The 18,912-nt window shown below is 32.4% G+C and overlaps 2 protein-coding genes across 4 annotated transcripts; both read right to left on the reverse strand.

The window, feature by feature from the left end:
- Positions 1-1,994: 1,994 nt before the first annotated feature.
- On the reverse strand, positions 1,995-5,616 carry LOC108774356 (uncharacterized). Its single transcript, XM_018540446.1, has 6 exons — positions 5,511-5,616; positions 3,942-3,993; positions 2,624-3,763; positions 2,453-2,552; positions 2,258-2,357; positions 1,995-2,181 (listed from the first exon to the last, which is right to left on the reverse strand). The coding sequence occupies exons 1-6, from the start codon at positions 5,614-5,616 to the stop codon at positions 2,120-2,122; spliced, it is 1,560 nt and encodes a 519-aa protein (XP_018395948.1). The 3' UTR covers positions 1,995-2,119.
- Positions 5,617-6,967: 1,351 nt separating this feature from the next.
- Cdk12 (Cyclin-dependent kinase 12) lies at positions 6,968-18,458 on the reverse strand. Of its 3 annotated transcripts, XM_018540451.1 has the most exons (11): positions 18,346-18,458; positions 16,039-17,350; positions 14,755-15,938; positions 14,245-14,672; positions 13,719-13,915; positions 13,438-13,642; positions 13,092-13,360; positions 12,822-12,992; positions 7,732-8,038; positions 7,449-7,569; positions 6,968-7,376 (listed from the first exon to the last, which is right to left on the reverse strand). In XM_018540451.1, exons 2-11 carry the CDS (start codon positions 17,340-17,342, stop codon positions 7,090-7,092), a joined length of 4,473 nt encoding a protein of 1,490 aa, XP_018395953.1. In that variant the 5' UTR covers positions 17,343-17,350; positions 18,346-18,458; the 3' UTR covers positions 6,968-7,089. The 3 variants fall into 3 exon arrangements, with proteins under 3 accessions (XP_018395953.1, XP_018395955.1, XP_018395954.1); XM_018540453.1 differs by lacking the exons at positions 6,968-7,376; positions 7,449-7,569; positions 7,732-8,038 and adding an exon at positions 8,767-8,815; XM_018540452.1 differs by lacking the exons at positions 6,968-7,376; positions 7,449-7,569; positions 7,732-8,038 and adding an exon at positions 12,305-12,530.
- Positions 18,459-18,912: the final 454 nt, after the last annotated feature.

Here is an 18,912-nt window from a genome sequence, read left to right on the forward strand (position 1 = left end):
ATAACTAAATAAGCCGAAACGTTCCATCTCTTTTTATTTTAATATTAAAAGTTATTATTAAATATACATATACACACACACATCTTATTTATTCGTACATAGGCCTTTTCTTATTTTTTATTGTTTGAATTCATATGAGCGTTTTATTTCTTGTTTATATAATAATTTAAATTTATTTATAATGTAAAACATTTACAAAATATAACAGGACGTTCCTGTTATATTATAAAACATTTCCAAAAAAAGACAAGCTTTTCTTACGTGTACATTATTTGTGTACACTGAATTACATTAACTTCTACGTGCCCTTCGATTAATGTGCTTTAAAATAGCTTTAAAAGAATGAATGAACTTTTAATCTCAAATTCAATAAGTAATAATCAGCGTAAACCAATCAGCTAAGTCAATTGCACGATACCAAAATACGTATATGACAGAACGTAAGAATTTACATTTAAAGCTGTATACATTTTCGGAATAGCCACTTCCAACTAACTTCGTTATTTCCTTCATAAAAAAATTGTTCATGTTCTATATATTATATTTATTTTATAAACAAATTGGATCATTCGTGAAAGTATATCAAATATGAGATTGGATACTATAGAATTATCAGATATATATTTTAAGTACGCGAATGATCGATCGGACAGCCACAAACATATTATACAAACTTGCAAAATAAAGACAAAAATCGCGTAAATTTGTATTACGAAATGATCTAGTCAATCATAAATCAGCATTTTGTTTTCAAGAATTATTATAAAAAAATCAGTAATATGACTTGATGTTTTAAAGTATTGTGTGTGCGTGCGATCGTTTTGCTGAGAAATTATATAGCTTGATGAATATGATGTTAAATGATGGATATTACATACGTAAATGTACATCTAATATTATATCACTATTTTTATTGCTCGGCGATTAAATTTGTATCAAAATTTTTTATTTTTATTTTCTGCAAATATATATTATATATATACATACATATATATATATATATATACATATATATATTTGTAACATCTATTTATTTATTGAGAATTATAAATTTTCAGAAATGAAAACATATTGAAAACGGAAGATAACAGAATTCGTTATTTAAATATATTTTTGAAACCTATGTTGAAATTGGTATTAGATAAAATCAGCAATAGGTTTAAGAATTAATGTTTCGCAAGCCTAGAATTAATTGTTTAACAGCGTTAAATGATGCAAATATTATTTTAGAAGGGATTTTGAAAAGCAGGAACAACACTAATGTACCTTAAAACTGTGTCAAACTTCGCTTGGTCACCGCAACTGAGTTTGATTAGCCTTCTTTAGCACCGACTGACTCACAAAACAAATTCTATATTTTTATGTAAAGGGATGACTATATATATTTAAATGATAATTATATAAATCTATACTATGTTACCCAATATATAATACTATATATATATGTTGTAAAATAATAAATCGATCTATGTTCAAGCCATGAACACGTTTATATTCCTTTTGTTTGTATTTTAACATATATCTATACATTATTTATTGTAAACATTTTATATATTTAATATTCATTTTTATATTAAGATTTTTATTAAAAAATGGAATTATGATACTTTTTTTTATATTTATCAGTTATTAATATTTAGAATATATAGTTAGAATATACGTACAAATGAACATGTAGACGAAATTCTATTCTAGAATCATCAATTTTTTATAAGGCCACTTTAGCTAACTTTTTTGTTTTTCATTGTGCATTTTTTATATTTATCAGTTATTAATATTTAGAATATATAATTAGAATATATGTACAAATGAACATGTAGACAAAATTCTATTCTAGAATCGTCAATTTTTTATGCCCATTTCCATCAATGTAGATTAACTTTAATCTCGGTTCAATTTGCTCTTCGTCTTTTTCTAGTTCTAAAAATTAGAAAAAGATGAACAGTAAGTTTAACCGAGATTATAAAGTTAATCTATATTAGTGGAAACGGGCATTATAAGGCCACTTTAACTAACTTTTTTGTTTTTCATTGTGCACTATATTATTATGATTTTTACTGCAAGTCACATTGAAACCTTGAGAATTAGATTTAAATGATGAAACATATGTACTTATACTTCAATTTTCTTTTTGTCGATAAGTGCATGACAACGTCTCAGGAAATTCCGGATCCCAAAAACCTTAAAAAAATTATATTTTATCTGTATACAGTTATATATGTATATATATAATAAAAAATAAAATAAAATTTTATACCTTCTGGTGTATTTGGCCTCTCATACTTATGTCGATGTCGTGAGCATTGGTTCAATCGTTTTTGGAATTCTTCTTTTGAAAGTGATAAATTCTGATAGTACTAAAAATCAAATGATACGAATTATTTTTCTATAGAAAATGTATTGCTTTTGGTATATATTTTACGTAACTGCATATATTAATATTATGTATTACTTTTTTACATTCCCAGCAATCCAAACCATTTAATCTTTCTCTATCAGCTTTACATCGCATATTGAGTTGTTTTGAAACATCTGCCTTTCTTTTTGAAAATCTGTAAATAATATATTTTTATTAGATATATAAAAGCAACTTGTATTATCACAATTATTAACTAATACTTACACATTAAATTTATTTGACTTTTTTTCAGGTGGCTTGTTTTCTGAATCGTGTAAATGTGTTTCATCGTTTAAATTATTCATGTCATTTTTCTTTGCAGCTGTTGGAAAATAAAAAGTTTTGTCTTCATAGGCAAAGTCTTTTATATTATTAAGATTTGCTACTTTATTTATTAATAATGGATCTTCCTTTTGACCTTCATTTGAATTTTCAATATGAGTATTAGTTTTGTTATACATTTTTATTGGTGAAAGACAATTTCTGCTAACTTTATCTTTCAATGTATTAGCTGCAGTATACATTAAGGATTTATCATCATCTATTTGTGTAGAAGTATGTTTTGGCGAAGGGCATAATCCAAAATCTACATCTATTATCTCTGGAACAACACTAGAACCAGGTCTATGATCAAGATATTTATTTTTACTTGGAGAACTTTTTATTAAAGTCTTTGAAGGAATTTTCCTTTTGAGTTTTAAACGTCGTTTGACTTTAGATGTAATATTTCTCTGCGTAGGACTAACATCTATCACATCTTCGGAAATTTCAATATTTTTTATAGTATCTTTTTCAGTAATGTTTGCGTTTACATTAGAGATTTCTTCGGTAAAATTCTGTTCGACATTATGCAATCGACTAGCTGGCTTATGTTCATCTATATTTGAAGCTAATATCATATTTTGGTTACTTTTGACTGGATGAAATGCAAGTCGAGATTGCTTCAATCTCTTTCCATCCGGCAAAAGTGTGGTTTCCACATGATGTGTTGTACTAATTTCTAATTTGTGATTATACTTTGAAGCAACTTTTTCACTATGATGTGTCTTCATATCTGGAGTTGAGTCACTGTATAGTATTTTAGATGAACACAATTTTTTTGCAGACTTGCTGCCAGTTCTTGGAAATATTTTAGAGAATACTGGACTTTCTGGTCGATTATTTTCGTCGGTATCTTGGTGCAAAAATTCATTTATTGTATCTGACAGACTAGGTCCTATATCAGAGTTACAATCAATCGAATTTGTATTTAATCTCAATAATGGAGTACTACCATTCTCTCGTATCTCAGCGTTACTTGATTGTTGCGACGTCACTTCATTTTTTATTTTTGTATCGATCGTCACTTGAGATGAAGAATGCACTCTACAAAATATATGTATATTATACAATATATTATATGTACATAAATGTATACACACATACTTTTATTACCTATTATTAGAACTTATATATTATTAAGTTATAAATAATTTAAGTTTTGACTTAAAATCTAAATTATATAAATGCAGATTATATAAATAAATAATAATTTTGAACTCACGCATTACACTGTTTATACTTTTCCTGCAATTTTATGTAATCTTCCCATAAATCTGTAAAACAGAATATTATTTAGCTAACAGCTTAATTTAGAAAATTGTTTTTAAAAGGCATTAATGCATATTGTAATGTTTAAATTTTGCCGCACTTTCCAATGCTTGGTTTAGTGATCTAGTAAATTTTGGATAATCGTTCGAAAATTTCTTAGCATCGTTTATTAACTATTATTGCCTGGTTTATGCTTCGGTCTTAAGGACTTAATCCTAAAATTCAGCCAATAGGGTTCAAATTTCGGTTAGAACTGGTAGCTTTATTGGTTGAATTTTAAGATCTTGGGATTAAGACCTGAAGCATAAACCAGGCATATAATACCGTAATACCGGTCTTAAGATGATGCAGTAGGTCTATTCTGTAACTTTTTAACGATAATTTTACTAAAAACACTAGTTTTATCGGTAATACAGGCGGCTCCATTACATTTATCGTACGACAAATGTAATATTAGCAGCGGGGAGCACAGACTTTTGCATAACGCATAAACCATATACATAAAGAATTTGATTGGTCCATTGACTCATGCATAAGAAAATGGACCAATGAAATTCCTTATGCACATGCTTTATGCGTTATGTAAAAGTCTGTGCTCCCCGCTTTATATCTTCTATACTTCTAGAGGGCAGAGCAGAAGTTTCTTTATATGGAGGAGAGAGTAAAGAGATTGGCCACTGTCCGCCATATGTATCCAAAACAGAGGTTAAAGCGGGGAGCACAGACTTTTGCATAACGCATAAACCATATACATAAAGAATTTCATTGGCCCATTTCCTTATGCATGAGTCAATGAACCAATCAAATTCTATATGTATATGGTTTATGCGTTATGCAAAAGTCTGTGCTCCCCGCTTAAGATAGAATGATAGATTATGCATAAGATAATAGATTAATAGAATACGATATCCATACATCTCATTCTTTAGGTGCATTCGAGATGATGTTATTAGCGTTTTCTCTCATTTTATCTTTACTGTTTATTAGACAAAACAAAGATATAATAGGTCTGTTTTTTGTGGCTGAACTAGTGTACACTTTTAGAACTTAAAGTGAAATAGGTATATGTTTGATATTTGTAGAAAGTGAGAAAGAGAGTTCTAGTTCAGTCTAGTGCAGGAACAGAAAACAAACCAAATGACACAAATACGTATGTATATATATATATAATATATATACCATTATATATATATATATATATATAATGGTATGCATTTATCTCATTCTATTTTAAGCACTGTTCTAAATATGACGGACCAATCAGAAGTTGTCTAAACGAGATTGTCTAGCCAATCTCGATCTTACTTGAGTATCTCTGTACAAAAGTTTTCCAAAGAATTTTAAAGATTCATAACTCTAAATTTGACCAATTCTACGATTTCTAAAATATATAAGTTTATGTGAAATGTGAATAGTTCAATATTGTAAATGTTATTTTTCAAATATTTTCGCATTCCTTTAGTGTTCAATAAGAAAGGAATATATTAATTAGATATAAATTATAATAATAAAATATACCTACTTTGATAATGTTCAAATGCTTTTTGCAAGATTCCAATGTAGCTCTCCATTGCTTTTTTCGCAGTTTCGTTCTGCGTCAAGCAATTAAACTGCAAAATTACTGACATTGTTTGGAGTAAACACTTCGGTTTGGAGTAAACGTTTCGGAGTAACACGTGTATCTGGTGTATCTTTCCTGTTTTTTCGACAAATATTAAATCGTTCTCAAAAAGTCATATAAACGCGATCTATCTTCATAATATATCTTTACTAGTTAAATGTACAATTATCTTTAATATTTATTTGTACCGATTATATCCGTCAACGTTTCGACACATTCCAACACATTCCGCCATAACAGTTATCTGAACACAGTTCATCGTGTACATGTGTGTATGTATGTACGTATATCATGATCATGTATGTACACATACAAGTTCAGGACCGTCTAGCTGTGGGCATCAAAAATATAATTCGGAATGATTTTGCAATTTTATACAGAAAGAAAAGTAAAAATATATCCGGAAGCCGTAAAAATATTCATACAGCTCTGATCAACTGACAAGTAACACTTAATGCACGAATATGTATGTATATTCACATATACACAGAATATCTGACAATTAATTAATTAATAATTAATCTTTATTTATTTTTTCATTAATCGTCAAATATTCTGTATATTCTGCATACGATAAAGTGTATAGATGTGCGATTTAATAAGCCTTGAGATTATCTCGTTGACATCTTTATTATAATCTTAGCATATATGTACATTGTATACTGTAAATACATTCGTAATAAATAAGCGTTCGTGATATATAATAGTATCTTATATAAAAAATCTTAAACGATAAATAAGTATTCACATTTATAATATTACATAAATTTATCAACGTTCTCTCATAGCATCGCCTAATTTCTCTTGAAATAAAATTCTTTTATAAGATTAAAATAAACGCAAATCTTTTTAAAGATTTTACGTCGAGAATCGTAAACAAGTTTTCCTTTTTTCATCAGAATGAAAACAAGCACAATTCTTTTTAAGATTCAGCTTCCCACTCGCAATATATAATGTATATATGTATATATATTTGTATATATATATAAATATACACATGTGTGTATCACAGACCTTTCGTAATGATGTAGAAAAGAAACGTTACAGAATATTCTTCAACGCGTGACTGATTGAAAAATAATTTGGAAATAATCATATCATTAATAATTTGGTAAGTATCATGATAACTATAATACCATTGTCATTGGGAGAGAGATTGTATTCTAATTAAGTATCTGGTCGCGCATATTATACAATTATACACTGAACGTGCACTTAGACTAATGGAGTGATAATGGAAACTGTACACAAATCGATGACATGATCGTATCATCTTTCTTTCTCATTCGTTTGCTCTCTCTTCTCTCAGTCTCTCTCTCTCTCTCTCTCTCTCTCTCTCTCTCTCTCTCTCTCTCTCTCTCTCTCACACTAGCATAATTTGAAAAATAGCGATTTATAGATTCTTTCTAATTTTATACATACGCACATATACAACATACACAAAACGCAGTCATGTACCGCACGACTTTATAAAATCACATTATGAACTAAAAGTAGATTGTTGCGAGGAAGTCGAGGGCAGGAAAAGGTTCTGCGCTTGATTGGGCTGGCCTGGTGGTTTATTTGACGATAATCGGTTGATGGCGGATGCAGAAGTAGCAGGATTATAGATGTTATCCAGACCATGATACGATATGAGCGCCGACAAAGCGCTTCGAACACCAGCAGTGGCCAACTGGGACCATCTTCCGTGAGAGCTCACGGCATCGTCGCCGGCATACACCGCGTGCGCATCAAAATTGCCTGGCATATGCGGTGTATTCGTATCTGCAGAAAAAGTTATACGTGTCACTATCAATGCAATAGATATAGTGCTGGGAGTACTAGGTACGCATATACCTAGAAGAGGTGGGTTCAATATAGGAAGCTGAGGATCCAGCTGTCCACCTGGCCGAGCGTTTGCGACAAGACGAAGCTCCGCGCGTAGATCAGCCAACAATTGTACCACCTTGGAATCACACTGTAAATATTATAGATAAAATTTTAGTATATTTAAAAAAATATTATCTTAATAAATATTAAAAGTTAAATATATATTAGTTAATGCAAACCAAGAGATTATGAAAAATGATACATAATTATGTAATAAAAAATTGTCTAAAAAATCTCTTTACATAAGTACCTCATTTTGATCTGACCGTAACGAGAGAAGATCGTCAACTCGAATCGGTTTTCCCTGATTCAAGGCATTCGTGAGAATTATCAGTCTCCGAGATAGATTATCCTCTGTACACATTTCCAATGATTGATCTCCTTTCAGATTCGATTGCGATTTAACAGGTGGTGAAGTATTATAATAGTACGATGGCGTAGACACTATGTACGGTCCACTCTGATTAAACAAATTATCTTCACCATAATGAGCTTCTGCGCCAAGTCTGCTCGGGTATGAGTTATAGCCTGCTTCCATCTTTAGTCGTTTAGAAGACCTGTAATAAAGTTACAGGCTATGTGTGAAGATTCAATAAATACAACTTAAAGATAAAATGGAAATGAATATACACAATAAAAATATACGCTTGAATGAAATTGATTCATTTGCCATTTACATGAAATTCATTTATAATTGAATTTAATTTTGTATATTTATAATTCAATTTTATTAATATATCTAATTAATATTTTTTAAATTTCTAATCCTGAAATATTTACATGTAACTTGTTAACAAAAAAAATATGAACATTATATCTAATTTGTCATTAATGAAATATTTTTGTTATATTTAATAGTCTAAATGTATGAAAGAATAATGGAAAATCATGCAACTAGCAAGCCATACGTATTTTAAAGCAAGCTCAATTACACATGCACCAAAATTACATATACACATGCACATACATACGTATTAATATAAAGCGTAAAATTGTATTTATTGTTTATTTATGTAACAATTTTGAAGAACAATGAAGAATAGCAAGATATTTCCTCTTCATTACGAGTTAATGCATAGATGTCCTATATAAAATGCCTTCTATAAAACAATATTGTACAACGATTATACCGCTATACACTTCAATCATCATTTGGTTAGCTCAAGCGAATGGATTATATGATTCACGCACTTAATAAATATGAGTAAAAAATTGGACACACTGGACGTGAACACGTATTAAGATTTGAAGCTTTCATTACCTATTATATGTATATTCTTACAAGTGTTACAAAAATTGTCCGTTTTATAATTCAGCCATAATTATATTATCTCCTGAAACATAATTTTTTCCTATTAGACGTTGTGCCAATTATTTTATCTATAATTTATCTAAAATCATATATGTCAGTTTTTACATATTCCACAATACAGAGTAACATGTGATACAGTTATACTAACGTCATGTCTATATGAAACAATTACTATATATTTGAATAAAAAAAAATGTTTCTATATATATGCAGTGTACATGTATTAAAAAATATATATATGTATTTAAGTTACATAAGTTTATATATTATATATAAACTCATTTATAAAGTATTCTAATTATACTTTATATTCTCTTAGAGTTTTACAACATTATTCTAAGGCTTTATCTTGTATAATATTCACAAGTGATAACTGTATTTTACGTACTAATAATGAAACAACATTGATTATAACAATATGAATAAAGATGTAAATATTGATATAATTTTTTTAAATACATTCGTATAAAAACAAATTTTTGGAAGATTATATTATTTAAAAAAGAGAAAGAGAATCTTATTAATATCGAATGTTACAATTTGAATAATATAGCCATTTTTTCATACAATAAGCGTAATATTCGATTATGTATTACCAATATAAATAAATTATCGAACAAATATATACAATAAATTATCATATTATTAGATTTTACACTTATTGTAAATTCTTAAATAAAAGTTATATGTAAAAATATGTGACATGTTTTAAAACATTATATTTTCCAAAACATTTTACATCATTATTTATAAATGTATTTGTTACATATACAAACACTTTTATTAATATATCTTTATCTGCATTTCTTACATTATACATTTTTGCACAGAATATATATTATAATATAAAAGATCAAATGTTTCTTTTCTTACTTATCGAAACATTTTTGGAATATAAAATAATATGAAAATTGTCTAGTTATGCTGTAATCTACTGGTCCATTAAAGACTGTGCAAATTATGATTGTGAAGATCATGATTTTATTGTTTTTCAATTCAAAGGACAAATACATGTATGCTTTTCTATTTTTTAACACGAGGAAGGATTTATGTTGAACAATTAATTTTAATATAGTCAAATAAATATATACACACATATAGATACATACATGCATACACGTGTGAATCTATACACACGCATACAGATATATGTATATAATATATAAATAAAAGATGAATCAGGAGATATCATAAACTTTGGTATTTAAAACGATTTTGTTAAATCGTTGTTTTTTGTATGTGCTTATTTTATACATATTATTATATATATATATATTATATAATATATAAAATAATATAGCATATACGCTTTTATATATATGTATGTGATATTTTTGGATGCATTCCGTTTCATGCATGATGAGCATAACGTATTATTTTATTTTTCTTTAATATTCAGATAATATTGAGGATAAAATGACATATTAAGTGCACCATGAGTGTAATAGAACATATTCTTTACAATAAAAAAATTTGAATACAATTTCTATTATTATATAGAGAAATGCACACACACACACACACACACACAAACACACACATATTCATGTATGTATCTATATGTGTGTGTGTGTGTGTATGTGCTATATATATACATATATATATATAAGAGAATGTGCAGTATATGTACATGTATTTAATAGTACATCATAAATACATATAAATTATACAATCTGTTTGATTAAAAAAAATTCTATTTATTAAAAGTAATTTGTAATTTCATTACTAATATTATATGTAATAAACATTTTAATATTCTCATTCTATACCACTCTCACATTTATACTCCTGATATTGTACTTGATTTACTACCAAAAACATTATTCGAACAATTATATATTAAAGAAATGAAACACCCAATTTTCCTGCATTTATTTCTAAAAATAAATAACGAAAAAAGTTATACGTGTCAAAATAGTTGTGGAATAAGTAGAAACAGTAACATATATTTTATGATTATTTTACATATATTGAATTAGTGAACGGTGGTAAATAAGTATTTTCCATAATTGTCGAGTGCTGCTTGTTAGACCTTTTTGGAGAGATACTAATACATAATGTATATATAACCATAAAATTAAAAAAATGCTAGAACCTAAAAATTGTAAAAATAATGTTTTGAAAGCGTTAAAGATCCATTCACCGCTCATAAAGATATTTTAAGTGAATGTCTCTGAGTACGCTTAAGTATATTGCAGCATTCGAATATTATTTTACATTGCATGACATTATGTTCGAAAACAACTGAAGACTGAATTTCATCATAAAGATAGTGTCAGTTAATGTAACGCACATGCAAAAAACAAATAATGTAAATACTAAATAAATACACAATGATTCGCCATTCGTACATTACGAAAAACATCAGATCTATAATATGAATCATTAAATTGTAATATGAAGGATGGCTAGAGAATGATTAAAGCATAAATATATGCCAAAAATGTGAATGTTGAATAAATCAAATTAATTATAAATAAAATTAACAGAATTAATGATTTTAATCTTGATCCTCCCGTATTCGCCTTCTTCAGTCTTCTGATGAAGCATCCTTTGTACATCTTGTCCATATATTTATATTGTAGAGCTTAACAGCCCAGAATTCGTCTATTTATACATGTTGTTGTTTTACGCTTTACTTATAGGTACCTAAACTGAAGAATCTTTTAACGAAAAAACAACAAAGTGAAATCACTTTGACGTGACCTCTATATTTATTTACAATCATTTCTTTCAATCATAATTTTTCCATTTGTGTTTAAATATAAATACAAATATATATTTATATAGAGATATTTTAAATCAATCTCTAAAAGAATCTAAATCAGTATGCATATGCGCAAAAATGTTTCTCATTTCGGTATATATTAGTGTGAGCGCATGCATTATATTTTTTTATGATGTACATACATGTATTCACATGTATGTACATCATAAAAAAATATAATGCATGCGCTCACACTAATGTATTCACATGTATGTTTCCCTTGTCAATATTATTGACAAGATATATACACATATCTAGATAGAAACTGAATAAACCGATAATTTAATTTTTACAATCGTCCTTAAAAACAAATGGTAGACTGAATCACAGTAATTATTAGGACATATACCTTCTTGTATAGAAGTTTGTACGTTATAAGTGGCGATTATTTAGGCATTTATATACAGGATTATAATAATATAGTTATCATAAAAATCATTTCATTATTATCTTTATAAATGATTCGATATGAATAGTGGGACGATAATTAACCCTTTAGCTGCAAATGTTGTATATATTTTTAACACATAACTTAAACACACATATCATAAAATAATTCAAATCAAAAACTTTTTAATGAAAGAAAGGACTATAGGGGGAACTATATATATTCAGTATAAATTTATGTTACATCATTCTTTTATTTTAATCAATTAATATAAAAATAATAAAATTGAGCTCTCGTACTATCTCGTACTTTTTTCATTTATTTCTAATTTAAAAAAGTTTTACATGATGCAGCCAAAGAGTTAAATAATATAATATATATCTCATAATGGTAAAATATATTATCGCCGAGGCATGTAGCGTATGCCCTGAAAAATACATGTTAAGTATATCTCATACAGTCTATCAAATCAATCGTTTAAAAGTAAACAATCTCTGTAGAGCGAAGCCACAAACAGAGAAGGATGTTTCGTGCTTCTATTTTCCATTGTTCTGCATTATTGCCATCGTCGTGTTCGAACGACTGTGAACGAAACTAAAATTAACTCGTTGATTCATTAGATGAAAGGAAGAAAGGTTGGCATGCAAACGAGAATCGGAAGGAACACATAGAAATACTACATTTTCTTTTCGATGTCACTTCTTTCAAGAAATTCTCGTTATTTAAACAATGCACTTTGCTAAAGAAAATAAATGCCAAACACAACTGTCGTACACAGCCATCTAAATGTCTAAGCAAATTAGTTTTCAATTGGCATTAAGATATACGTCTTAGCAGTCCGTAAATTAGATTTCTCTTTACGCCTTTACTCACCCCCCGACATCTGACAGATCATCCTTGTTAGGACCTCCTTTATTCGAGAAGGGAAGGAGAGGAGGCAATTTTGTTGCAGCACTCTCTTGCTGTTCCCGCAACAAGCGCTTTCGCTTTTTACTCCAGAGTTCATGACAATCTTGCCAAGTTGGAAGCTGTGGCGCTGGCATCCTGATATATTGTGAAAGTGTAATGTATATCATAAGATTCGAACAAAGAAACATACATATTCCAATACACACGAAAAACCGACGCAAAAGAATAACATACTGTTCGGGCTGAACATTTTTCAACCAAGCACTTTTAAGCGCATCGGCTGCTGTTATCCGCTTCTCTGGATCCAATTCCAACATTTTATCCAGGAGATCCAAGGCTGCTCCTGGTATAAAAGCGAAATCCTCTCTGAGACGTCTCCTATGTTGCTTTTTTGGCTTAAGTGTATGCCAATGTGGTAATTTTATCACAGAAGGCCAAACAGCAGGAGTGGGCGTTCCACAAACCCTTGAAATCATTTCTAGCTGCATCATATCTACATTGGCCTAATAAATAAAAAATTACCCTTATTATTAATGATAAATTAATATTGATGTTTTTTAGCTTGAGAAATAGTTATTACCTGAAATAAAGGTTTTTTAGAAAATAATTCTCCTAAGATACATCCACAACTCCAGACATCAATTGCAGGTCCATAACGCTCTTCTCCTAGTAAAAGTTCAGGAGGTCTATACCACAGAGTGATCACTTTATTAGTGTACGGTCTTTGTCTATCCTCTGCATTATAAAGTCGTGCTAATCCAAAGTCGGCTAGTTTAACTTCGCCCCTATTAAAATTACACATTATATTATACTGAGTAAAATTGCAAAAAACAAATTACTCAATAAATGAAGTATATGTACTTGTTGTTCATCAGTATATTTGAACATTTAATATCCCGATGAAGAAAATTTTTGCTGTGACAATAATTCAAGCCGTCCAATAACTGCTTCATGATACTGGCATTATTCATTTCGTTGAAATCCACCATGCCAGATTCTAATAGACCCATCAAATCATGGTCCATATATTCAAAAACTAAATAAAAGGAACCTTTATCCTAAAGCATACAAGATGACACAATTAATTGATTCTGTAAAAATTAGAGATCGTACAATTATTATATACTTCTTAACAACTGAATATGTTTGTCAGTATCTTAAATAATTGAGAAATAAAGCGTAGAAGATAATTAAATTAGCATATTGATTCTTAATGTACAAGTATAATAGAAAATTTGCTTCTTCTTTTTATATATGATAGCGATATCTTTTCAATGTAATAGTGAATTACTCTACATATATAATACTATTAATAAAGCACCGACAAATATATTGTAATATAGAACACTGTAGATTGCATATAGCTACAATATAACTAAAAAGGTACCTTTCGGAAATCTAGTGCATCTTGCTTGTCAGTAACAATTTCTCTAAGGTTAACAATGTTTTTATGATTGAGTTGTCGCAGGATTTTTATTTCTCTGACCGCCGTGATAGGAAAGCCTTCCTTCTCATTTTCAAGTCGGACTTTTTTCAAAGCTACCATTACGCTGGATCGTTTATCTCGTGCTTTATACACTTGTCCGTATGTGCCCTCGCCGATCTGAGTAATAAATTCGAATACGTCGACACATCGTTCACCCCAATCTTTGCCGCCAGAAGCCGACATGGGAGCATGACAGTTTCGCGATCCTCTGCGTTTCAATATTTTTGGTCTTTTCAATTTTGGCTTCGGTGCCACTCGTTCGATTTTCAAACGTGGCGGCGTTGCATTTGGATCATCCTCGCCGCTCAAATCTTCCGATCCAGGTACAACTATAGTTCAAGTGATAAGATAATGATAAGTTAAAATATCGCCATTAAACAATAATGATTCAAAGTTCATTCAAAAACTCACCCGGTGGCATTGGCAGATCCTTGATGCTCTTTTTCTGCATTGGTTTCGTTGATGCCGAAAACTTCGACTGCGCTTTGCTAGGAGGGCTCGGGGAACGGCTCGGTGGGGAATCTATGCTTTCCAAATCATTCTGATTAATGCCAGGTGGCAACGGTAATCTCTTTAGGCTTTTGGTCGTGAATGTTACTATGGGAGGTTTAGGAGGATCCACAGATTTAAGTGGTACAAGATTATTGGGTGGGTTAAATTTTGACATGATTGTATTGGGTGCTGGAACGGGAATAGGTGGAATGGGTGGTGGTGGGACAGACATGTTGGGCAGAATCGGAATTGGCGGCACTGACATGGGCATATGAGCAGGAACTTGCCCGCCAACCAAGACTGTCGATGTAGGTTCGACAGATTGCGGCAGTGGTAGCGGTGGTGGTGGCGGTGGCGGTGGTGGTTGCACTCCAGGAGCGGGAGCCGGGAAATTCGGACTGTGTGACAAGACCATCGGACAATTGTTGGGCATCACCGATGGTGGGTTGGGCGAAGTATGAACAATGGTGTGAGAAGTAAGCGGATTCATCGCAGTAGATATCGGATTAGGTAGTGGTACATTAGATGGTTGACCAGTTGATGGCAATGGCGGCGTTTTGCATGCTATAGTGTTATCGTCGCTCGTCGGAACAGGAATATCGGTGACGTCGACCACATTATCGCCAGCCTTTATATGTTGGTCTTTGTGATTTATAGGTCTGTCTTTATTGTCAGTGGAAGCTTTATTTTCGGAGGATGCGTTACCGCCATCGCCGTCCTTCTCGTCAGTACTTTCTATGATTTGCACATCATCTTGGTTCCCGATCTTTTCCTTTGCGGCCTGCAACTTCTTGAATGCCAATTCTCTCATATTACGGTCCTTAACGAGTTCTGCAAACAGACTGGTCACGCTAATTTTCTCTTGTCCTCGAAGATTTCGAGCTGTGATGCTCAACGGACTTCTAGCTCGAGGAGAAGGAGAAGGTATTCTAGGACGTGGGCTCTTTGATTTGAGTTTTCTCGAAGTCTTGCAAGACTTGCTGGGTGAGCGCGATCTCTTCGGGGTGCGACTTCTTCTGGGACGCGAACGTGACCTCGAGCGAGACAGTTTCCGCCATCTTCCTGGACTGCGCGATCGCGATCGAGACAAAGGCGATTGTAATCTAAAATTTTAAGAAATCATTATGCGTGACGTGATAAATTAATTTATTGTAACATTACACATCTCAATATGATAGAAAAGAGTAACTTTTGTCAATGTACCTGCTTCCAGTAGGACTCCTTGTTGATCTCGATTTCCGCTTGCCTCTTCTGTCATCATGAAGCCGATGGCTACGTTGATCGGATTCGTCTCGTCTTCTACGTTTGGGGGAAATATTTCTATCCGTTCGTCGTTTGACAGTAGCCGGACTTGGGCTGTATTTACGTTTATGGAGTACTGGAGTACTAAAGTCTCTTCTTCGTGGATTGTTATCCCTTCGTCTTGACGGTGGACTCGGGCTATATGGCTTTCTACGATTTACAACGATGGGTCCAGGACTAACGCTGGTTCGACGCGTCATGTGCATACTGGGACTAAGTTTCTGCCGATCAGGGCTGCTGTGCTTTGACACGACGATAGGTCCGGCTTTATTCAAATTCTCTGGCGTCGTGGCGCATGGAGGCATTAATGGTGTATGGGGAGATTCTATCTGCCGCGTTGACATAAGAGACGGCGGTGTAATATTGCGAGATGTCTGCCTTGACATTTCCAGTTCCACCTCGTCACTAGGATATCTCTGTTCACGCGGCGTAGCTGGTGAAATAGGCGACATGTTGTCCTTGAGTGGTAATGGTGGTGATTCAGACCAATTAACAGAACCGATAATCGACGATTGTTTGTCACGATTTGGACTTGGGCAGTTTTCCTCGGCAACGCGATGCGGGCTTAAGCTATGAGAATATCTCTTCGATTTTCTCTTCTTCTTTTTCCCCGAATTTGACAAAGGGCTCAGACTCCTTTTCTTCTTCTTCTCGCGTTTATGTTTCTTTTCTTTTCGTCGGGCATATCGCCTCGATTCTTCTTCGTATTCTGGTGTCGCACCGTGCATCGTTGTCGGTTGTTGTTGCTCGTTCGACAAAGAGTATCGTCTACTGGAATGTCGATGCTGAACCGACGGTGTTGGAGATACGCTGATAGGCGATACTCCGAGAGTACGAATTGGGCTACTGCCATAATATCGTCTTTGAAGAAATGAATCAGGTACTTCTCCATCCGTGTAACTGTTGGCACGACTATCTTCCGATTGGATCTCTCCTGCTTCAGGCTCTGAAAGATCTTCGCTACTTACATCGGAATACTCGACCAATGGTTTTACAACAGATGAAGCTACGGTTGGAATTGTCTCTAATGATTTATCTCGCGAACGTTTCTTCTTTTTTTTCCCAGAACTCTTTTTGCCATGTCTCCTGTGTCGCTTATCAATACCATCAAAGTTATGGCGATTCACTTCGCTGCTTGTACTACCTCTTTGTGATTGAATTCTCCCATTACGTTTTGCCCGTTCGATATCACGAGTGCTAGGCATGTCACCTCCTAAAAATAAAGCAATGATCCAATAAAATTTTATATACGTGTGTGTGTGGTGTGTAAAAATTTATTATATACATATATATTAATTAAATGTTAATTATAAAAGCATGTTTTTATTGTACATACTTAATGGTAAAAATAAAATTTCATAGGAAAATAACAGTAAAATCCTGTTTATATATTTATAATATCTTAGACCGCATTCTTCAAACGCACGCACACATGTATACATAACAATTATTAATAAATTTATAAAATTTCCACAACTGTTTTGGTAAAATACTGATACAAATATATATATATATATATATATACACATACGCATTCATTTTATTTTGGTAAAAAAATGCATGTAATATGCTGTACCATCTCTAACTATATAAAAGTAATTTCACATTGCAATGTATTGTTATGAGCCATCGCTGAGGATAGGAGTAAGGAAAATATCAACAGGATCGAGCGTGAGGCTTTTCTTCCTGGCTCACCCTGACATCGACGGAAACGATCGCAAATAACGGAAATAACGCTATTGCTTGAACGTGCCTCCACAGTGTCTCGGGACTCTCGGTAGATCTCGAGGCCAATCGTCATGGACATGTATGACACTCACGCGCGATCACAACCATAATACACATATGTGCACACGTATTCACGCATGCACACAAACACACACACGCACACATCAACGGTACGCACGTACATGTACAGCGAAATCGTACGAACGACGCGATTACTTTGCGAGCGAACGGTTGCGTTATGCTAATAAGCCATGTTGTATTCACTCAAATTTAACTCGGACGCGAAATAACAATGAGCGAGCAGACACGATTAAAGGAGAGTGAGATGTAAGCGAGCACCACGAGTATCACGAACTAGCACGGCCGCTTACTCTTACATGGCACGGACTCGCCCAGTTTCATTTGCCGAGCGAAAATCCGAGGGCTATGAGAAGAAACATCGGGGAAATAACGCGACAACGGATTCACAATCGTACTTACGTGCGATGTATGTCCTGCAACGTCACGGCGAACCTCGGTGATATTCGCATCAGGGCCGAAACCAATGGACGAAAGGTCGATGAGAATCAGTGATACGATTTCCAACCCGCTTGCAGCCCTCGATCACAATATATATAGTAGGGCAACTCTCTGTCGGCACTTTAGATATCAGTGTTCGCAAAAATGTTGGCGCATGCGCGAAATCGGTAAGTTGCTCAGTAACGCCATCTAAACTTCCAATCACAGAATCGTTCCGTTAGATCTGTTTCCAAATTTTGCAACCCCTCATCAGGGTGCAAACCCATGCAGCGGAATAGCGGAACGCGGAACGAGAGCGGAACCAATCACGAGCGTTCCGCAGTTTTCATTACGCGATTTTGAATCCCTTTAGCGGAATAGCTTTTGCGAACTGAAAGTGATACCATTCGGCTAGATTTGTGCCTTCCTGCTCACAAAGATCCATCAATTCGTGAAGATCATCTTCAAAGATTTTACAGGTCTTAATTCATGGGGCATCGGTTCTTCCTGATCTGCAAAAGATCTCGAATATTGCTTTACAGCAATCGC

Source organism: Cyphomyrmex costatus, unplaced genomic scaffold, assembly GCF_001594065.2.
Source record: "Cyphomyrmex costatus isolate MS0001 unplaced genomic scaffold, Ccosl1.0 scaffold245, whole genome shotgun sequence".
NCBI lineage: Eukaryota > Metazoa > Arthropoda > Insecta > Hymenoptera > Formicidae > Cyphomyrmex > Cyphomyrmex costatus.

What these genes read in the sequence shown, in the direction of transcription:
- Cdk12 (XM_018540451.1), bottom strand. Translation starts at nt 17,342, where the DNA reads ATGCCTAGCACTCGTGATATCGAACGGGCAAAACGTAATGGGAGAATT. An exon ending in AGGAGTCCTACTGGAAGCAG is followed by an intron (nt 15,939 to 16,038) that starts GTACATTGACAA and finishes TTAAAATTTTAG; the next exon opens with ATTACAATCGCCTTTGTCTC. An exon ending in AAAAATGTTCAGCCCGAACA is followed by an intron (nt 12,993 to 13,091) that starts GTATGTTATTCT and finishes ACAATATATCAG; the next exon opens with GATGCCAGCGCCACAGCTTC.
- LOC108774356 (XM_018540446.1), bottom strand. Translation starts at nt 5,616, where the DNA reads ATGTCAGTAATTTTGCAGTTTAATTGCTTGACGCAGAACGAAACTGCG. An exon ending in AGCATTTGAACATTATCAAA is followed by an intron (nt 3,994 to 5,510) that starts GTAGGTATATTT and finishes TCTGTTTTACAG; the next exon opens with ATTTATGGGAAGATTACATA. An exon ending in ATTGCTGGGAATGTAAAAAA is followed by an intron (nt 2,358 to 2,452) that starts GTAATACATAAT and finishes TTTGATTTTTAG; the next exon opens with TACTATCAGAATTTATCACT.